At 43.6% G+C, this 17,500-nt stretch overlaps 1 protein-coding gene across 11 annotated transcripts in view; it reads left to right on the top strand.

The window, feature by feature from the left end:
- The window catches only part of slo (calcium-activated potassium channel slo), a 365,574-nt gene that overhangs the window by 139,693 nt on the left and 208,381 nt on the right, over positions 1-17,500 (top strand). For all 11 annotated transcript variants that reach the window (XM_070114255.1, XM_070114254.1, XM_070114251.1 and 8 more), the window contains exon 2: positions 12,577-12,638. In XM_070114255.1, coding sequence (XP_069970356.1) covers positions 12,577-12,638 — 62 coding nt within the window. The remainder of the gene's footprint in view (positions 1-12,576; positions 12,639-17,500) is intronic.

Raw genomic sequence — 17,500 nt, 5'->3', positions numbered from 1 at the left:
TTTGTGTGTGGGGGTGGAAGTATTCAGCTTATCAGTAAATCTAAGATTCAGATATGAAAATTATAAGTATAGGAAAAAATGTTACATCCGTCATTGTACTCATTACGATAATATTCTGTTGTTTTATTGTTATTCCAAGAATTGCATTTAATAAGCAGGATCTTAATCATGGTATTACTATTGTTCTATTGTGGAGGACTTCTCTTTGTTCGTATTTAGAGGGAGAGGGAGAGAGAGAGAGAGAGAGAGAGAGAGAGAGAGAGAGAGAGAGAGAGAGAGAGAGAGAGAGAGAGAGAGAGAGAGAGAGAGAGAGAGAGAGAGAGAGAGAGAGAGAAAGGGGGGGGGGAGACAGAAGCAGAGACAGACAAACAGACAGATAGACAAATATAGACAGAAAGACAGATACAGAGACAAGCAAACAGACAGACAAAACACACATTAAAGAAAGACGAAAGAAAGGGAAAGAAAGAGAGCAAATAATAATTGTTCTCCTCTCCGCCTACGCACTTTGGGCAGACGAACTTCCTGTAAACAAAGTAGACCCCATGTAATTGTAGTGAAAGCCAGAGTTGTGAGTGTTTATGTAAACGTGTTTAGAGGAAGAAATAAGCAGTGTGCAGGTCAGGAGCAAGGCGCTGGAAGGTGCGAATGAGTAGAAGAGGGTAGTGTGATAAAGCTTGGAGATTGAAAAGGGAGAAGGAGTTTAGAGGAGGAAGAAGAGGGAGAGGAAAAGGAGAACGTGTTTAGAGGAAGAAATAAGCAGTGTGCAGGTCAGGAGCAAGGCGCTGGAAGGTGCGAATGAGTAGAAGAGGGTAGTGTGATAAAGCTTGGAGATTGAAAAGGGAGAAGGAGTTTAGAGGAGGAAGAAGAGGGAGAGAAAAAGGAGAACGTGTTTAGAGGAAGAAATAAGCAGTGTGCAGGTCAGGAGCAAGGCGCTGGAAGGTGCGAATGAGTAGAAGAGGGTAGTGTGATAAAGCTTGGGGATTGAAAAGGGAGAAGGAGTTTAGAGGAGGAAGAAGAGGGAGAGGAAAAGGAGAACGTGTTTAGAGGAAGAAATAAGCAGTGTGCAGGTCAGGAGCAAGGCGCTGGAAGGTGCGAATGAGCTGGAGAGGGTAGCGTGATAAAGCTTGGAAATAGAGAGAGGAGGAAGAAGAGGGAGAGAAAGGGGAGAACGTGTTTATAGGAGGAAGAGGGAGAGGAAAAGGAGAACGTGTTTAGAGGAAGAAATAAGCAGTATGTAGATCAGGAGCAAGGTGCTGGAAGGTTCGAATGAGTAAAAGAGGGTAGCATGATAAAGCTTGGAAATAGAAAGAGGGGGAAGAAGAGGGAGAAACAAAGGAGAAGGAGTTTAGAGGAGGAAGAGGAGGGAGAGGAAGAGGAGAACGTGTTTAGAGGAAGAAATAAGCAGTGTGCAGGTCAGGAGCAAGGCGCTGGAAGGTGCGAATGAGCGGGAGAGGGTAGCGTGATAAAGCTTGGAGATAGAAAGAGGAGGAAGAAGAGGGAGAGAAAAGGGAGAAGGAGTTTAGAGGAGGAAGAAGAGGGAGAAAAGGGGGAGAACATGTTTAGAGGAGGAAGAAGAGGGAGAGGAAAAGGAGAATGTGTTTAGAGGAAGAAATAAGCAGTGTGCGGGTCAGGAGCAAGGCGCTGGAAGGTGCGAATGAGTAGAAGAGGGTAGCGTGATAAAGCTTAGAAATAGATAGAGGAAGAAGAGGGAGAGAAGTAGGAGAACGTGTTTAGAGGAATAAATAAGCGCTCAGGTCAGGAGCAAAGTGCTGGAAGGTGCGAATGAGCGGGAGAGGGTAGCGTGATAAAGCTTGGAAATAGAAAGAGGAGGAAGAAGAGTTAGGGAAAAAAGGGAGGAAGGGATGGGGATGGCATTAAGAAGAAAGGGTAGAGGGAAAGAAGAGGAAAATAAAGAAAGCAAAGGCGAAAATTAGATAACGGCGGAGAAAGAGGAGAGAGAACACGTAGCAGGTGGACGTGGAAAAGAAAAAGTAAAAGAAAAAAGATAAACAATGATACAAGAAGAAAGATTATCGACAAAAATAGGGTGAATCAGAAGCGGAAACGAGGGAAATGAAGAGGAGGGCGAGGAAGAGGAAGAAATGACGAAAGAGATGAAGAACGGGAAGAACAGAGAAATAAAAGAAGGGGGAAGAGGGGCGTTGCTTTGTCCAGGTCCCTTCTGAATAAATAAATGAACATCAATAACCGAATCTATATCGGTGTCATATACAACGGTCGGTCCAAGGAGGGCCACGTATGGTACTTCCTTTATGCTGATTATTATTCTCCTCTTTGTTTCGTTCCTCTCCACAATATCTCCCTTTTTCCGTTTTGTTTAGGGAAGTCTTAATGGATGAATGGACGTCAGTGACCGAATTTGTATTGGAGATATGTCCTAAGAACAATCGCTTATAATATCTCCTGATTTTTTTCTTTTTTTTCTTTTCTTTTTGTATTGTTTCTGTTCCTCTTCATGTCATTCTTCAGTGCTCGGTATTGGTTTGTTTACATGCTTACTGAATAAACAACAGAGCATCAGTAACGGTGCTACATCGCTGGCCTATATTGATATCAGCTACTTGAGTTCGAGGGCCCCTTATGGTACCTTCTTTATTCTTTTTTTTCTTCTCCTTTATTCGTTCTTTAAGTCTTTTTTTCCTTCTTGGGATTGGTTTGTTTAGGTATCGATTGCGTAAACAAATGAACAACAGTAACCGATGTATTAAGATCAGACAATGATACTGAAGACCGCTGATGAAGCCTCCTTTGTTTCCATTTATTCTTATTTCGTTCCTTTCCACTTTCAGTTGTTTCTTTTCCATTTCTTTCTAGTTTATTTCTTGATTTGGTGCGTAACCGTGTTCTCATTTACGAGATATAATGTTAAAACAACAACAGAAAAAATGTCATGAACCACACCCAGTCAGTCAGTCGCCATTTGGTGCCATGTGCATGATGGTGACACACTGTCGTGCTTTGTGTGGAAAGTGCCATGGGTTATCTCACGCTATCTAGTTGTGTCGAAATAAAGGGAGAGGGGCTGGAAAGAGGAGTGAAAGAGAGGGAGGTGGAGAGGAAGAGGGCGAGGGAAAAGGAGGAAGGGAGAGGGACTTAGAGAAAGGTAGGATTAAGGGGATGGGGACAGGGATAGAGAGCATAAGGATGAAAACAATAAAACAGTTGGAATATTTGGAAATATTGATGAGAAATTGGACATTGAAAAAAAAAAGATTCGAAAAAATCTGCTTGATTTGCATATTTTATGTTATTGTTATTGCTTTTTCGCGTAATAATCGTTTTACTATCATTGATACCGACAATGCCAGTATAGTTTATGACGTCAGTTATTGTTATCGTTTCCCCCTCTCATAAAAACGTTTCGGCAACTTTTCGTAATCACGAACAATCAAGCCTCGTTTTATCATGAGGGAAATGATCTTACATTAAAAAACGATCTAGGCTATTTTTTACCCATCATAAACTCGCCCTGGAGACGTTTCCTCATAAATGTGACCTAGGTGTTCCCTTTCCCTCATAAAATCGTCCTGGAAACTCTTATGGTGCAGCTTAACGTGGTCTGGAAATTCTTCTTGTCTCGTACAAATTTTCGTCTGGAAATTCTCCTTATAAACGCCAAGAAAATATTTTTTTTTACTGAAGAAGCACAATCTTTCCAAGACATTTTCTCATAAGGAAAGCACAGCAGCGCCTCTTCACAAACCTTCAAGTGGAAATTTGTCCTCATAAACACAACGAGGCCAACACATCACCTTTCACTCATAATAGTGAAGTATTATTACAAACTTAAACCCCATCGACTAAAATAATGTGGGATTTTTACTTATTTATTTACTACAGCTGACACAAATGAGAAGTTTAATATTTTTCCGAGGGTCTAGAAGTTGCCTGGGGCGTATTAACAAAGGTATAGAGGCATGGCTAAAATTCCCCTGTGTGTAGAAGGGAAACGGAAAGGGGAAGGAGGAGGGAAGGGAGAATGGAGGAAGAGGGAAGGGGTAAGGTTGGGGCGGAAGGGAGGGAAAGAAGGATGGATGAAGAAGAGACAAAGGGAGAATAGAAGAGAGCAAGGAAGAGGGAGGCAGAGGAAAGGATAAAGGTAGGGAGTAAGGTTCTAAGAGAGTAGAGGGAGAAGGAAAAGGCAAAGGCGGAAGGGGGAAAAGAAGGATAGATGAAGAAGAGATAAGATGGGGGTAGAAGAGGGCAAGGAAGAGAATGAGAGATAGAGGGGAAGGGATAAAGGGAGAGAGAGAAGAGCAGGGTTGGTGCATAAGGGGGGGGGGGTGAAGAAGAGAAAAGGGGGGATAGGAGAAGGCAAAGAAAAATACAGAGGGAGGAATAGACATAGGGAGCAAGAGAGTAAGCGAATAGGGAGAAGATGGCAAGAGAAGTAGCTAGAACAGGGCAGAGAAAGGCAAGGAGTAAGGATAGAGAGAAGGCGTCAGAAAGGGAGAGCGGAGTAAAATGTACTCATAAAGGAAAGGAGAAGGGAAAAAATGAGGAAAAGAAGGAAGGAAGGAAGGAAGGAAGAAGGAAACTTGCTGTCGGGTCAAGAGTGACAATGGAAACATCCTTTTCCAGGAAGCGTTGACTCGGATTAATTGTTTCCTCGGAGTCGGGAGCTCGAAATTATTATTACTATTTGTGGATTGTCACATTAAATGATGCTGGATCCCAGGCGCAGCTGTGGGTACGCCGGGCTGTGTGTGAGTGTGTGTGTGTGTGCGTGTGTGTGTGTGTGTGTTTGTGTGTGTGTGTGTGTGTGTGTTTGTGTGTGTGTGTGTGTGTGTGTGTGTGTGTGTGTGTGTGTGTGTGTGTGTGTGTGTGTGTGTGTGCGCGCGCGCGCCTGCACATCTATACCGTGATCTGTGTGAGCGTGTGTATGTGACTATACATATCCAAGTGGTACTGTGTGTTTATTTATCTATCGATGTGTGTGTGTATATAATTGTTTACGTTGGGTGACGGTGTAACTAACGGATATGTACATAGCGACGGCGCGGGAGTGGGTATACATGCTAACGTTCTGTTGCGTGACATCCAATATTCATGTTGAGAACAAGCTCGCCGGAAGTGCCAGTGCCAGGCTTGGCTCCGTGTCCTTTATCACGTCACCGAAATTAGTATGAGAACGCCATACTTGATTATCATACTCGAATTTCGTTGGATATTGTTTGTTTTCTCGTTTTATTTTCGACTATGTCTTCTTTTATTAATGTATTATTATTATTCTTTCCCGTTTCTTTTCGCTGCACTTTTTATTTTCTTTTAAAAGTTTCCTGACGTGGTTATCCCTTTTTATGTGATCTCACGTTTCCAGGCTTCTTCGTTTACCTTTCTTTCCATTCTTTTAATTTCTCTGTTTTTATTTTCGTGTTCGTCGCCTTCCATCTTCCTGCTTATGTTGAATCCATCGTAAAGTTCTCTTTTTTTGGAGTCATTCTCTTTTGCCTCCCATTTATTTTCCCTCTTTCTTAACACCTCTTCTTATTTATTCTCGTTTTCTTATCCGTCTCTTTGCGATTCTCTCCTGTTTCTTGTCAAATCCTTATCTTATCTCCCCTTCCTTATCTTTGCAATTCTTTGTGCATCCTCCCCCTTTTATTCTTCTCTTTGTGTTCCTTTCATCCATTTTAACTGTATTTCTGCCTTTCGTATTTCCGTATCTCTTTTGTCTTGTTCGCGTTTTATTCGTATTATTTATTTTCCAGTTCTTATCACTTCTCTTTGATTCCTTCTTGCCCTTACGTTTGTCCTTTCTTGCCTGCAGTTTTTCTCACTATTGTCCCCTTTCCCTCATTCAGTCTCTTCTACTCCCCTCTTTCTGTCCCTTCTGTTTTCCTCATTCCTTCCTCTTCACTTCCCTCTCACTTGTGCCATTCTCTCCTTCCCCTTATTCCCCATTCTTAAACTCCTCCCACTTTCCTCCTCCCCCCTTCCTTTTTTCATTTGCTCCGCTCCCCTCTCACGTTTCTCACGTTTTCTTTATCCCCCCCCCCGCCTTCTTCTCGTCTTCCTCGTCTCTTTTACATTCATCAATTTCTCCTTCCCACATTCTTCATTTTCTTCCTCTCCCTTCTCTCCCACTTATATGTTTTCTAATTACCGCTTTCCACATTTTCTCGCTCCCACTCTCTTCATTCTCTCTCTTTCACTCCCTTCGCTGCATTTTTCTGTTTCTCTATTCCCCACTTCTTTCGCATTTTCCTCATTCTCTCTCTCGTACTTCCCTCATTCCCCCTCTCCTAATTCCCTCCCATTTTCCTCATTCTCTCTCTCCCACTTCCCTTATTCCCTCTCTCCCACTTCCCTCATTCCCTCTCTCCCAATTCCCTACCATTTTCCTCATTCTCTTTCTCACTTCCCTCATTCCCTCTCTCCCACTTCCTTTCCATTTTCCTCATTCTCTCTCACACTTCCCTCCCATTTTCCTCATTCCCTCATTCCCTCTCACTCACTTCCCTCCCATTTTCCCCATTCTCTCTTTCCCACTTTCCTCATCCTTTCCCACTTCTCAATTTCTCCCTTTCTCCCAGCGCGCAAGAAACGTGGAAACAAAATGGCGGCCATTAATCAAGGGACCGCGCTTCTTCGAATGTTTTTGGAGATCTAATGAATGGAGGATTTCGGTGTTTTATCGAGTATTTATCTTGACATGTGTTACGAAGGTTAATTGATGAATGTGTTTTTTTTTTGTGGGTTTGCTTTATGTGTGTGGGTGTGTGGATGTGTGTGGGCGTGTGTGTGTGGGGGGGGGGGACCGTGTGTGTGTGGGCGCGTGTGTGTGTATGTGTGTGTGTGTGTGTGTGTGTGTGTGTGTGTGTGTGTGTGTGTGTGTGTGTGTGTGTGTGCGTGTCTGTGTGTGTATGTGTGTGTGTGTGTGTGTGTATGTGTGTGTGTGTGTGTGTGTGTGTGTGTGTATATATATATGTGTGTGTGTGTGTGTGTGTGTGTGTGTGTGTGTGGGCATATGTGTGTGTGTTTGAGGGCGTGTGTGTGTTTGTGCGCGCGCGTGCGTGTGTGTGTGTGTGGGCGCGTGTGTCTGTGTGTGTGTGGCTGAGTGTCTATGTTTGTTATTATTTGTGTGTATGCATGCGTCTATCAAGGGAGAGCTGTAGTTTATGTAAAACTTAAGCACCTAGAATAAGAATAACGTAATGTAAGACAAACTTTCGATATAAGAGGGACTTGCGAATAATTATGGCCCTATAACGACACCCGCAGCCTTGCAATTGAGCCGTAATTGCAGGCGCGATTGTGACAGATGCCAGGTAAGCGCCCAACTTTCCAGGTGATTTTATTTCGAAGGAAAAAAAGTATTTATGGGGCTTATGGTGTTTCACGTGCTACCTATAGTGCCCCGGGAAGTGTGAACTGTGGAGGGATTTTTATATGCTTCTGTCACTATATAGATACAAATTTAGCCATACAAATTATGTAGAGATAGACATGCAAAACTAGACAGAAAGAAGAAGCAGTATAGGCTACGGAATAAATGTTTAGCTTTATACAGTATTGTGTGCTATTGACGCATTGCGCCATGACCTGTACAAGTTGACCTGTACACAGCGCCCGGTCGAGGTCAGTGTCCTTGAGGCATTACGTGAACGACCGACAACATTAAGTATTGACTAGGGTCGATGACGTCATTCGGCAACGAAAGAGCCGGCACGAATGATCAAATATTTATTCTGGTGCTGCAAAATTAGGTCTCCCTTTGCGTGGCGGTACTTGGCTAAGTACTTAATCAACGAGGTGCGTATACATATTTTTTCTAATTATGTTAACATGGCATATCGGAAATTCGTCTCGCTATGTTCTCCAGGGAAATATATGGGCATAGAATGGGATTCCGTGAGAGAGAAAAAAAAACCCTCAGCGTCGTAAAGTGCCCGAGCATAATCCATATCCCAGCCAGTTTCTTCCTCCTTTCCTCCTTCTACTCTTCCCTCCCCTCCCTTCCTTTGCCCTTCTGCTGTCCTCCTTCCATGACGCTTCCCTCTCCCCCACCGTCCCTCCCATACCCCCCGCGACGCCCAACTGTCTCTGTGGCGTCGCTGGCGGAGGCGAAGGAATGAGACCGCCCATCGTGGCGCCGCAGCGTAGTCAGACGCCATCGCCCCCGCCCCGTCCGCCCGTCTGCCCTCTCCGGCGTCCCCCCCCCTCTCTCTTGGGTCTGCGCCTTTATTTGGACCCCCTTTGGTTCTCTGATAAGATAAAGGGGCTATCTAAAACGAAATAAATGATTTGGCGAATTGCATTTATTCATTGTATCCAAATTATATCTAGTTTTTTTTTCCAACTGAAAGAAGTTCTCATTTTTATATACATGTCTGACTTCTTTTATTTTTGGACAGACAAGAGGAGCAATAGCAGCAGACACCGTGGTCGCGACGCTTAAATCCCCTCGTGGTTGCATTGTGTCCAACTCGCCCAAGACTTTTTGTTGTTTACCTTTTTTTTTAGCTTTCTACACAAAACGCAGTTGCAATAGAACAGCAACAACAGACATAATGGAAATAGCTGAGCAGACAAAATTATAAACAGAGGACAGCGAACGACGCTATCTTACAAAGCGCTTTTACTAAAGGGACAAAATTCTTAACATAGGATAGCGAAAGAGAAGTGACAGTAAGTTGTACTTTGGACTCAAGGACGGACGTACTCGAGCGGTGGTGCTCAAACAGGAGGCTTTCGATTGTAGAGTCTACTATTTACTGTAATTTCTCGCTCATTCTTGTCTTTTCCCCTGTTTTTTTTTCATTTATTTGCGAATATCCTATCACCCATTTTGTGTAATTTCCTTTTTTGTCAGTAGATATTTAATCATATTTTGTCATCTTCTTTTCGCTCGATGAAAACGGGGAAACGCGTTAAAGGAAGATACAACTTATACTCGTACTTTCAGCACATTATCATTTTTTCACCCGGGGAGGAGAGGATGACAGGGAAACTAAAATGAATAATGATAAAAGACGATACGCAAGAGATGAAAGGGGAGGGAGAAGGGAAAGGGGAAAGGAAAGAAGAAAGGGCAAGAGGAAAGGAAGAGGGGAGGGAGGTGAAGTGAGGCAGCGTTCTCAAAGATGATGCATTTCTGATGACATTCCAATATCCAGACTTGAGGGGCGGCGTCGGCAGGGAACCAATAAGCTCGCCTCGCCTGCTCATCCTCCCTCCTTCTACACCTTGCTTCTTCACCTCTGCGGGCTCGAGGACGTCCTCGTGCGCCGCGGGGCATGGGCGACTTGGCACTCTGTGATCGTCATAACGTTTGATTAATGACGGGGCTTCTGCGAAAATACCGGAATAATTCAATATTGATATTGTAATATTTGTACGGTCATATCGTTGCATTAATGATACTCATAAATCCCAAGGTTCACCATAAATACGTTTATAGTAATGCTATAGTTATGATTAAGAGCATTAATGGCAGTCATTATAATTGCTCTGGCATAAAAATAGAAATGACATAAATAAGCGTATTCGTAAAACTCGAATGTGTTCAAAGAGGAGAAGCGCCGGTCACCTCCTCTCGACGTCCCCATGAAAAAAGGGGAAAATTAAATTTAATGGAAGAGTAGAATTTGCTCGTGGCCCCTCCTCACTTCCGACCCTCGGGGCTGTAACTTTTTCCCTGGAGAAAATGAACAGTATTGAAAGCAAGGGAGGTTGTGGTATGTGTGTGTGTGTGTGTGTGTGTGTGTGTGTGTGTGTGTGTGTGTGTGTGTGTGTGTGTGTGTGTGTGCACTTGGTATTCAATAATGAAATCTAACAAGATACTGATGTTCTGTAATATACTTCCATGCATCGAAGTTTTGCATCATCAATTTGCTAAAATAATAGAACTATTCTCACTCACAAAACATAAAGATTAGCGAAGTAACAATACCGATTTTATTTTATTTTTGAAAATGCCCACCGCTCGTCTTTTCTCTTCCCTACTACTGCTTTGATCAGTCATGTTGTAGCAGAACAGCGCTTTTGAAGATAAGCAGCGAGATTCACGTTCAAAAAATACATTTTTAAGAAAGGATTTGAAGTTTTTATAAGACTTTTGTAAGATCCTTTATGTGCATGGGATAAATCCTACGTCATGAATCGTCTTTATGGTGTGCTGAATATTTTCTTCCTTTAACGCTCACAAACGGAGCAGAGAAAACGAGCGAGATAGTGAAATGTGGATGTAGACTCCGTAGACTTGCACTTTCCAAAACGTTAGGTATTGAGCGTGTTAGAATAAATTTTTTGGGGGGCTGATTGGGCAGAATAACCGATGATTATTTTTGCAATTCCTATATGTCATGTTTTGTAGGGACGAATGTATGATTATTCATGTGTGAAATAACATTTCGTATTCAATTTCAATGTAAAATTGTATACTTCGTTTCTCTTTTATATTGAATTATCTTTTTTTTTTCGTAATCTGTTCTATATACCTTTTCTGTCATATTTTCTTACGTTTTCCTTCTGTCTCTTTGTCCTTTCTCCTGTGTATTTAAACAAGGTGATATAATTAGTTGAATAAACACAAATATTTGTGAATTGAAACACCAATATTTAACAAGAATACTTACATGTGGAGAGCACAAAGTAAAGTGAACCTTGCGGACCTTGTGCCGAAGATCGAGAATGACTTCAACCCTTTGGCTCTTTGAATATGACTTGAGTTAGGGTATGCGAAGCAATTTCATCCTAGTAGCATTTTGAGCGTGAGTTGAGAAAGGGCTGCATCACCCCATATACTCCCGTTTTCATTATTCACTCATCTTTTCTTTTTCATTAACGAGAAGAACTTTTCAGAATAATTTTTCGGCTTCAACTTTTTTTTCTGACACTGCTAGTAAAGCTGTCCTCAGCTTCTGTTCTTACCTTACTGCGTATGTTATAACAACTGCTACTATTACTATTGCAACTTGTAATTACTATTTATGATAGTAATAATAAGAATAAGGATTTTACTGCTGGGCTTATTTTTGGTTATTGGTTATTGTAACATGTCAATAGCATCGTTATATTCCACGTTGTTATTATCACTAACCTGTCCATTATCATAATGAATATCTTAGTTTTCAACCTACCATCAATCATCACCAACCTGTCAGGTGAATATTCGCATTGTAATATGGATGAATAAATATAGATATATGGAGAGATAGATAAAATGAGAAACAATGCAACTGCTATAATTATTGTTCTTTCTTTCCTATTTTCCTCCTCTTCCTCATTTTATCTTCTCGAACTCTCTGCAGCTCAGTGCCTGAATCTAGCCTTATTAAGTGAAGCAAACGCATTAAACTTTTATGGCATTATTTTCCCAGGGAGAGGGACCTGTTTTCACCTGTGCTTTATCTCTTATTTAAGCGTTCCCTTGACTTACGTGCATATTTTTTGCAATCTCTTTTTGCAAGCGAACTATATAGGTAGAGATGCTTCTTCATTGTATTCTTGAGTGACAGCTGACGAGTTGACAGGAAGCGAGTTGACAGACCACATAGGTGTTGTCAGGTCACATAGCGGACAGGTCATGCCCGGAGAGCGACCTGGAAGGTCAGCATAGGGTCTTTGGGCAGATTACATGAGCCATGAGGGGCTTTTACATAGCTTTAAGAATTTTATTGCCGTGTAGTGAACGCTGGCAATGCATTACCGTGGATTTATGACTCTCATAAGACTGGGAACCCTTCGTGCCTTTGTGTGTGTGTGTGCGTGTGTGTGTGTGTGTGTGTGTGTGTGTGTGTGTGTGTGTGTGTGTGTGTGTGTGTGTGTGTGTGTGTGTGTGTGTGTGTGTGTGTGTGTGTGTGTGTGTGTCCTTCCCTCCCTGCCTCCCTCCCCCCGTTCTTCTCTCCCTTTCCCTTCCTCCCACTCTATCTCTCTAACTATCCCCCTCCCTAACCTCATCGCTCTCAACCCTTCTCTCTCCACCTAGCTTTCTCCCTTTCCTTCTATCTATCTCACTTTCTCTCCCTCTATTCTGCCTTTCCATCCTCCCCTAAGATAGACGAATACCAAGCGGCCCCGGAATCCTCGTCGTAAATTTCACGGTTTACGCTCCGACTTTTGTATCATTTTCATATTCTCTTTTATTTCACTCACGTCAGGTGGCGTGTCTTATTGTCAGTGTCTTTTTTAATGTATTGTATATTATCATTATTGTTTTTGTTTTGTTTTTGGACGGGATTTGTCTTTATTTTTGTCCATGGGTATTCTCTTGATTTGCGGTTGTTGTTGATGTTGTTGTTTCCTTCGTGTGAGCGAGTTTTTTTTTTGGGGGGGGGTTGTTTTTTGTGTGTATGTAAGGCTCTTGATAAAGTATAGGATATATGTTATTAGGTAATTTCATACGTAAACATTGGCCGAGACAGAAGTATTGACTATTGTAAATAGTTTCACACATAATTATTGTTTATATACTTACTTATGTGTGCATGCAAATCTATGTATCCATATGGTATTATTATATGTATCCGTACGTTTGCGGATAAATAAGTGTTTTATGCATTTGTGTTTACTTTGACGTGCGAACTAAAGCTTGTTTCTCCTTCGCAGGTGGTGCTGGTGTTCATCCTCAGTATCGCCTCTCTCGTCATATACTTCATTGACGCATCAAAGTAAGTACCGCCCTTTCCCCCTCCCCTTTGAGTCTGCTCTTGCCCCCTCCCCCCAACTCACCACAACCTCTGGATAGGCTCAGCGGTTGGCACGGCGAGTCCGGAGCGATTTTTGCACATTTCCGCCTCTGAAGCAAATGGTCGGTCGGTTTACAGAGGCGCGCATGTGCCCGCGGGCAAGCACGAGTTCACGCGTGCATTTACACAGGCACACATGCACGGTTACATACGCAGGATTACACTGTCAGCGAGATGCATGTCTGCATGCATAACATTCTGTGCATAAATGATATGCACTTTTTTGCACACAGTGGAATTGACATGCATATTCTTTTACATATATACAATTCTGCACGCACACACACACACACACACACACACACACACACACACACACACACACACACACACACACACACACACACACACACACACACACACACACACACACACACACACACACACACAGAGACCGACCTTCCGTTCCGCAGAGGCAGGCCCTGCGCTCGCTCGTGCCGCCGTTCAGCGTCAGAGCTCCAGTTAACCCTCTTCTGCTGACCGCCTGTCAGTCAGAAGTGCCACTCAGGCCAGTCCCCCCTCCCCCCCTTTTTCACTTTTTTGACTAGCAGATCTGAATCGCTTCTCAGTGCACACGTCCCTCTAGACATTATTATTTTTTTAACCATGGTAGTCGACCACGCAACTACTCGCTAGTGATCAGGACAGTAGAAGGATGATTTTGTAGTGTTGCGGGCGCAGGTGTGTTGCCCAGTAGCCTTTTACCCTTAGAGCAAGAGGCTCCACACACCAGGTAGTGCTGCAGAGTCTAGTAGCGGGGCGGAGACATCTACCTACACAGATCACAGTCATGAGGATGTCGCACCATTCATTGCGTTGTGGTTCTGTAGCTTTTCCGTGCGTGTGTGTCTGCGAGCTGTCCATGCTGCTGTGACACGTCGCTTGTAATGTACCGCTTCGAATGTGTTTCCTTGTGCATGATACTATTATACCCTGTTATTCGTCCTAAGAACTGCCTTCGCTCACTTGCCTTCCACCCTGCCGGAGTGTTGCTCACCCTTGCCGTCCTCTCCTCCCTGTCGTTTTCCCTCTCCCGTCTCTCATCACCCGGTCTTATGGCGGCCTATTGTCCCCTTCTACTGGGTGGCCCTAATGTCCTCTTTACGGCCCCCTCATTGGTCGCTTTTCATCCTCCTCGCGCTCTTCCCAAGGACACTCTATCCATTGTTCTCTGTCTATCTATCAGTCTCTTGGCTCTCTCTCTCTCTCTCTCTCTCTCTCTCTCTCTCTCTCTCTCTCTCTCTCTCTCTCTCTCTCTCTCTCTCTCTCTCTCTCTCTCTCTCTCTCTCCCTCCCTCCCTCCCTCCCTCCCTCCCTCCCTCCCTCCCCCCCTCTCTCTCTTCTTTCTCTCTCTCTCTTTCTCTCTCTCTCTCTCTCTCTCTCTCTCTCTCTCTCTCTCTCTCTCTCTCTCTCTCTCTCTCTCTCTCTCTCTCTCTCTCTCTCTCACTTTCTCTCTCGCTTCCTACCTTGCTCTCTCTCTCTCTCTCTCTCTCTCTCTCTCTCTCTCTCTCTCTCTCTCTCTCTCTCTCTCTCTGTCTCTCTGTCTCTCTGTCTCTCTGTCTCTCTGTCTCTGTCTCTGTCTCTCTCTCTCTCTCTCTGTCTCTGTCTCTGTCTCTGTCTCTGTCTCTCTTTCTCTCTCTCTCTCTCTCTCTCTCTCTCTCTCTCTCTCTCTCTCTCTCTCTCTCTCTCTCTCTCTCTCTCTCTCTCTCTCTCTCTCTCTCTCTCCCTCCCCCTCTCCCTCTCTCTCCCTCCATCCCTGCTTATCCCTGTCTATTTTTTCCTATTTTTCTGTTGATCGATTAGTGCATCTTTGTTGTAGACACATCCACCATTTCGTAGTAGATGTCCCCCATTAATTACTTTACGAAATTTTGTTCTTCATTATCCTCCGACGTCCTGACACGTAATCGTTTTCCCCCCATGCCACGCGCCGATATTTGTTACATCCTCCACCTACACAACACGACACTGTTGCATTACCAGCGAGAAACACTGACCGGATTTGCCTGTATCGACTCCCGCTCTTGTCGTACTCGTCTACGCGCATACTTTATCGTAGGTTCAGAATTATGCATTATATATTGGTTATTTCACTTCACTACATTTTCTACACATTCGGGATGCTGCCTTGATTCGAAGTGCACATGCAACGGCGCGACTTATTTACACTTTGCACCAGTATTTGTTTACGCTACGTCTGCCTATTGTAAAGTTAGGAGCGACGCCCGCTGGTGGTGGGGAGATTAGACCGGGAATCGTATGTGTCGCCCTTTCATCGGCCGCGAAATCGTGGTCATAGATAAACTCCTCAAGTTGTTTTCATTCCAGCTGGAAGTAAATAATTCTATCGCCAACTCTGTGACTGTTAACTGGTTAATTTCGTGGATAATTCTTCGGGGGGATCAGAATGTCCTACGTAGCGTTGCAAAGGAAATAACAGGAGAAAGGGAATTGGCAATTGGACGTAGAAAGCCGAGGATAACGAGATTTTATCTGTCCCTTTGGGTATCGTTGGAAATCCGCGGTGGACAGCACAATGGGCGAGTTCGAGAGGGACGGGGACGGGCGCTACTCTCTGCTATCTTTTAAGTCAACGAAGTGTCTCCTGAATCGCGGGAATCGCTGTGCTGGAGCCCTCGTAAAGCGGGGAATGCCTGGGATGACAGACGAGTAACGCTGCACTTTATTCGATAGAGATTTGCAAGAGTTGAAATGCCTTGGGAGGGCTCGTGGTGCCAAGGCAGCTTAGGTACGATTTCTTTGCCGCGGCGTGTAGAGGGAAGGATCGACAGGGGATCGTGAAGCAGTCGTCTTCTCACTTGCTCAACAAGGCTATTACAGCGCTCACTTGCAGTTACAACCGGAAGGCCTCTTAAAATTTCCACGGAACCTGTCGAGACATTCAAGTTTTTGCGTTCCCACGACGGCATTTCGGGCTGCAAATCGCGTGACAGAACATTATCCACTTACACTTTATACACTTTCCACTCTATCGCCTCCCGTATTTCACACTCACTCACCCTGTCCGTCCTCCAACTCATCTTCCTTGTTTATCTTTGTATTAATTTCTGTAGTTGTTTTCACATATTCAGTAACTTGGCTTTATGCTTAGCTTTGTCTCGAATTTAAACCGTAGTGAATAAGTTAAGTTGATTTACGCTTATGTTTATTTATGTCTTTAGTACCTGATTCTACCCCGAGGCTTGCCCAGGTCTTGACGACGAGATCTGTCTGGCCGCAGCTTCGAAACCGATGCCTTAGCCCATACCTCCTAATGCCTCCTTCGTCTGCTTTGATGTACCCATCCATGCCTCCAGCCTCCTGCTCGACACGCCTCCCGCCATGCCTTTCCTGCGACCCTGTATGCCCTAACCGCCACCGCTTCAACGTCTAGTACATGTTTAACCTTTGTGCCTGGAATAGTCCTCCAGTAAAACACACCCACGACATTCGAGTATACCCCGTGTTGTCCACGCACTTACTCATGACATCGCAGACCTCTTACTCTCTAGTTTCACATGAAGATGCTCTACAGACGTTTTCCCGGCGGATGGTATTACTTTACAAGGATTCTGGATTTGTTTCTTTTTGAAAGGTGTCTTCTGAGCCTCGAGTGTTCGAAGAAGGAGGGAGTTGTAAGCCTCAGGTAGGCTTTCAACATCCTTGGTGCTATCGTGTCACGTTTCCAGTGACATGGCAAATGAGAACGTCTTTACATTCCATTTTATTTGTTCGTATCCTTAAACCATTGTGAGATGGATGATAAATGAGCAAAAACAATTTTATATAAGAATCCTTGGATCGTAATAAACGCCTGAAATTAGCATCCCCTTGACCCAACTTGAACTCATCCATGAAACTCATCCATTACTCATACCCAATATACCTACTACCCGGTATTCACTACTGGTCAGTCGTTAGTCGTGTCTGTTAATGTTGTGGGGAGCTTAGCACCGGCGTCTGCACTTGGTTCGAGGAAGGTATCGTTTCACAGCGTAGAGAGATCGGATCAGCTGGCAGGAGGAAACAGAACCGGATTTTTTCTTGATATATTTGGCTTTTCTGGTACCGTAGGTCATACGTCTTTTGGTGGAGGTAGGCCTACTTCTGCTGCGTTGGATTTTTTAAAATGAATTACTTTTTATGATAAAAAAAACACAATCTCAGATGGACTTTTTCTTTCCTCCTTTTTATCTGAGAATTAAAGGTGTTTTTGAAGAAGTTTTGATATCTCGGAAAGCATAGGATTATTGCCATTGTGTTTGAATGGGTACCTTTTTGTGTCGAAAAGGTTTGGGATGATAAGAGATGAGGAAACGACTACTGGGCTTGTATGGGAAGTGGGGAGGGAAAGGAAGAGAGAGAGCGAGAGGCGCAGAAACATATGATACAAGATTAGCAATCAGATAGATAGACAATTGGAGATTGATAGTGTTTGATAGAGTGGTAAAATGTACAGGCAGAGACGCATTGACATTATGTTAGAAAACAACTATGGTGAAAAAAATGAGTATAAGATGTAACGGGAAGGAAAGGCTGTAAGCTGAGTTCCACATTCACGTGGTGTTAATTGCCCACCTGGAACCTTTATATTCCTAGACAGATATTAAGAAAGAAATTAAAAAGTTAGGATTCGATAGCAATTTTTTCCCGTCTGGGTCTCTCTCTTTCTCGCCCCTGATTTTCCGCTTGGAAATCCCAATTGGATAAACATTCGTACGCTAATACATTGGATCAATTGTAGTAGCGTCCAATTCTCTTTTAATGATTAGAATTAAATTATAA

This window comes from Penaeus vannamei, chromosome 35 (genome assembly GCF_042767895.1).
Source record: "Penaeus vannamei isolate JL-2024 chromosome 35, ASM4276789v1, whole genome shotgun sequence".
Classification (NCBI taxonomy): Eukaryota; Metazoa; Arthropoda; class Malacostraca; order Decapoda; family Penaeidae; genus Penaeus; species Penaeus vannamei.
The sequence above is the reverse complement of the archived record's forward strand: the minus strand, read 5'-3'. Positions and strand labels throughout refer to the sequence as shown.